The sequence below is a fragment of the Argentina anserina genome, chromosome 2 (assembly GCF_933775445.1).
Source record: "Argentina anserina chromosome 2, drPotAnse1.1, whole genome shotgun sequence".
Lineage (NCBI taxonomy): Eukaryota > Viridiplantae > Streptophyta > Magnoliopsida > Rosales > Rosaceae > Argentina > Argentina anserina.
In genome coordinates this window covers 25,477,421-25,482,138 of record NC_065873.1, presented here as the reverse complement: position 1 = coordinate 25,482,138, position 4,718 = coordinate 25,477,421, and the positions used below count along the sequence as shown (strand labels likewise).

The window sequence follows — 4,718 nt, the reverse complement described above, 5'->3', positions numbered from 1 at the left end:
TTTTTTGAGCGAGCTATTCCATTGGAGTGAGAGAGAGAGAGAGAGAGTTGGGGTGGTGGGTTTGTGATAGCACGCACTAACCTCAAATGCGGATTTGTCTATATATAAGTGTGAAGATAATTATATAACAGTGAAGCAGATTCAAGATCTGGAGGTGGGTGGTGGGTGTCTCTGCGCACCAAGAGAGAAAAAGACAGGTTTTTTTTGTTGGGTTTTAGAGGCTATTTGCAAGTTTTGGGGTGTTTATGAATCATGAATGTATGGAAGGTGTTGAAGCAAAGGGGATTGAGTTTCAGTGGATCTGAATGGCTTCTGAAATCTCATTCAAGGGAGGGAAATGAGGCTCTTGAATTATCTGGTTTGTTGATTTTATAGTAGTAGTGAGAATCTTTTCTTAATTTTGGTGGCAGATTCTCTATCACAATATGCTTACCTCCATGTCTCACCTCAAAGACAATAAGTACAAAGAAGAGAGAAAATAATTCTTCTTGAGGGTTGATATTTGTGACAAAAGTGGGATAGAACTCAGAGAGCCAGATCTTAGAATTCTAGATCACATTGGGAAATTAGGGTAGTGATTGATTTAGGTTTCCATAGTTGGTGTGGTAAATCTGGGGAAGAGTGGGAAGGATCGTCCTTGAGAGATGAGATGTGCTGTGGCTGACATAATGATATGGTTATGACTCAGCAGCTGGCGTTTGTCAGGCTGAGGTTGTTTCTGGGTTTTGACCTGGAGGAACTATATTATGACTGAAGAATTTGTCAAAAAAAAAAAAAGGATATGTCAAACTATTTTGATCAAGTAGAATAAACGGTTAGTGATTGACCACAGTTTTTTGGGGCACCAATCAAGGAGACTAGAGGTGACTTGATGACCGGGAATCCAGAATGGAAAGGCAATAACTTTTGAGAGAAAAGGGGGTGACAAAATCTTTTATTTGATTCTACATTTCTACGAGTATGGTGACTTCAATTTAGGTATAGGACTATAGTCTAAAATGCCTTTGGAGTTTGGAACTTTGGATGCCACACACTTATGTATACTCCAGATGTTTGTTTTCTCAAATTAGATCAAAATGATTGGAAAACGAGCATATTACGAGAAGATTGAGGTCGATTTTAGGCGACATAACCATGAGTCTCTAAGGAATCACTTTACCATTAGGCTTTTCCGCCTTGAGATCTTTAGAAGACCCGTGGTGACACCATCATTGCCAATGAAGGTTTGCTTCACATTTGGCACCAACGATGTTATTGTATCTCAAATTCAAGATTAGCTGGTTATTTAGTCATTCGGGATAAGAGGAAAGATGAGTTTAGATTAAGATTTAAGTCGAGAACTACGATGGTTTTTTTGTTGTTAACCCAATGCTAATATGAAACTACTTTATCATAATATATGTCCTTTTTGATGCTAAAGAATTCCACGTTATCATAAAGGTGTCCTCGAGAGAAAATTTAAGGATCGAAACTAAGAACATAGAGCATCCATCATATGATTTTATTAAAATGTTAGCTCGAGTTTAATAAACTCCTCAGAAAAACTAGAAAGTCACTCTCATACTCTCATGGGCCATGACGTTCTATAGTCCATGACAGTGATAAAGTCATACAATTAAGTGAATTAACCAAGAAGAAAGAAACTGCGCACCAAGTTTCACTGATATTCACGGGCTTGGTGCGAGCTCAGTTTCTTCTCATGCAAGCCCGCTTTGCAAATATTACGACAGGGACTTTCCATCGGCAGGGAATTGATATTTTGAAGTTGAAAGTAGTAAATTTAGCATAGCAAATTACTGATACAATTTCTGCAACACAAAAATCAGTTCAAAATACATGTAGAAGCAAATATTCAAAATACAACGTACGGTTGGTTTAAAGCTATAGCTAGCTAGCTAAAGTTTTAGCAAGAAAAGTTCGATCAGGGTGATAAAGGCTCAGTGCTACTCAGAATTTTAATACGTATATTAAGAATGGTTCAAAGTCGGGCAAGTAGATAGATTCATTAGCAGGATTGCAGCTTCTTCAACATCTAGAGGAAATAGTACTGATGGTGGAAAAGCGGCTACCTGCTTGAAATCACAGAGTTGTTTATCATTTCTCTTGTAATATTTGCTAGGTTCTGCAGTACTTGTATTGTCGTCGTCGGTGATGATGAGTTTTCCTTTCTTCTTGCAACTCACTCTGACATTGTGGTCTCGACGTGATTTTTTCTCCTTACCCTTACTCACTGATGTTGATTTGGTAGTAGCAATGCCAGTGGTTCCACCTGTCAATCCAGTTGCAGCAGCAGCCGCAGCTTCAGCCATGGATCTTCTACCTTTCCTTTGTCGAATTCCGCACGCATTGCATAGTGACTGCAGCAAAGAGTCAAAGACCATGAATTAGTGTCATATATGCGGACTCTAATTAGTGTCCTCAGACAGACATTTCTTACATGCGTGGATTACATATTGAAGTGTATATATGTACTGTATGTACGTAAGTAAACGTATATGTGTGTGTATATGCATGACAAAGCTTGAAATTATAAAAGTAAGTTAACCTTGGGACCTCGAGGACCACTCCTCCAAAGTGGGGTTGTGTTTGTGCTGCATTCCGAGCAAACCCTAATAGCAGACACACTACTGCTACGGCTCTTCTTATTGGAAATAGTTAACCTGCTGCTGCTGGTTTTAGTTTCTCGATGATTATCATCACGACCAGCAGTTTGGAACTTAAAAGTAAGGGGAATGTTTTCAGGTACTTGATCTCGTTGATTGGTCATCTTGTGCATCAACTTCATCGTCGAGGGTGTCGACTTTACTGGCCTGTTAATGTTACTCTCATGGTCTCCATTAGTGTCAGCTAGTTGATCAGTGCAAACAGATAACTTATCGTACTCCTCGTTGCTATCAGACACGGGTTGAGCTAATGAAGATGATGAGCATAGTTGATCATAACTTGTTTGATCTTGCCATATGCTCATATTCGCCTAATTAAGTAGATGAAGAAAACAAATTAAAAATATTAGATAAGGCTCTCATTCTCAAAAGCCACAAAAACAAATTAAGGTCATTAGTATATATACACATAGAAGTCGAATAAAAGAGATAAAGCAAAAGGATCAAGTTATGGAATAGCTATCCGAACCCAATTCCAGATGACAAGTTAAATTAAAGAGCAACAACGTACACAGAGATTAAACACGATCATATGCGAGTTAAGACAATCGATCCTCTTATTATATATTTCACAAGCCATAATATATATATATATATTGGAATTAAAAAAATTTCGCAACTTCAATATTATATAGATCGAGGTCCTTAATTACCCTTTGATTATTTAGTAGGGCTTGATCTCCGACGGTAATACTCGAGCTAGAGATCCCGACTGTTCACTAAGGGAGTCAAAGAAAGCCGGAAATGAGAGAGAACAAGAAGCACCCTCATATGGTACTGAAGATGAGAAGAAGAGTTTTAGGCGTTCATCCTGTGCTGCTTGATCTGCTATAAAATTTTCGAGTGAGAAAGGAAAAGTTGGCGGGCTCAGATATGCTGGAGTACTCCTCATGATGAAGGTATCCGGATGTTTTCCAGCAAAGAAGGAGATAAAAAGTAGCTGCGGTGAGTAGAGATCGACTTGACCTGTTCGATCAGGATCAGAGAAACATATATATGTAGCTGATCAAATAGGGATGATATATTTCTCAGATGAGCTTATAGTCTTTATACAAAAAAGCAGAGAGAGATCAATCAAGAACGGGCGAGATAGATCAAGAGAGACAAACTAAGCCTGCAAAGGCATTCTCGTGACTAGTTCATGTCACCCAGACAACACCCCAGGCCTCACCAGTTGCCTACAAAATGACAAGTTCAAAGGAGGTGTAGAATGCTACTACTCACTACAAGACCCCATTAGGACATACACATAACGTGCCAAACCATATTAATTCATTTGCTGGCTAGATATTCAAATTTATTTTACCCCTTCATAAATTTCATATTTATTTACTTCTGAGTACATACGACTTAGCAGTGAAATGATGCACATCAATCGATCATAGATGTATGTATAAAACCTAAACATATATCTCTACTACTATAAAGTGAGCACTCAAAAACTTCACCAAAACTGTGAACTTTCAAATTAATATATTTATAATTTTATACTCACACATAAACAGAAAGATAATTATGTAAAAATACAAATGTTAATACATGAAATGATTGTCTTTCAAATAAAATTATACAAGCTCGTGCGATCAAAACACGGTTACGAGGCTAGTATATAATTAAAAGAGAACGCAATTTATTTCATAAAGCTCCAAGCTTATGTCCATCAATAATTACTTCAATCATATGATGGAATCAATTCATAATTTAGGTAATCGTCCCTCTAGACTATCAACGTACTTTAATTTTCATGCGCATATCGTCTCAAGATCCTACTGACCTTTGTTTGGTGTGATGCAATATTGGAGTAAGGTACTACGTAAGTTTCACTTTTCATTGAATGTGTCAAGAGAACCAAAATTCATCCTCCTAGTCTTCTACACAACTCGATGTTCTCTAATACCATTGAGAAATTAAACTGCGATGAAGCTTTAACTGGCTACATTGTTACTAATTACGTACGTACATGTGTACAAAAAATACATAATGTACCTAAGGCTAAGTCCTTTTTCTACTTCGTACAAACTACACATCATGCATGAAATACACACGTACGATTAA

General features: G+C 37.5%; 1 protein-coding gene across 1 annotated transcript; it reads right to left on the bottom strand.

Annotated features, from left to right (window-relative positions):
• Positions 1 to 1,930: 1,930 nt before the first annotated feature.
• On the bottom strand, positions 1,931 to 2,892 carry LOC126784676 (GATA transcription factor 21-like). Its single transcript, XM_050510152.1, has 2 exons — positions 2,546 to 2,892; positions 1,931 to 2,357 (listed from the first exon to the last, which is right to left on the bottom strand). Exons 1-2 carry the CDS (start codon positions 2,783 to 2,785, stop codon positions 1,968 to 1,970), a joined length of 630 nt encoding a protein of 209 aa, XP_050366109.1. The 5' UTR covers positions 2,786 to 2,892; the 3' UTR covers positions 1,931 to 1,967.
• Positions 2,893 to 4,718: the final 1,826 nt, after the last annotated feature.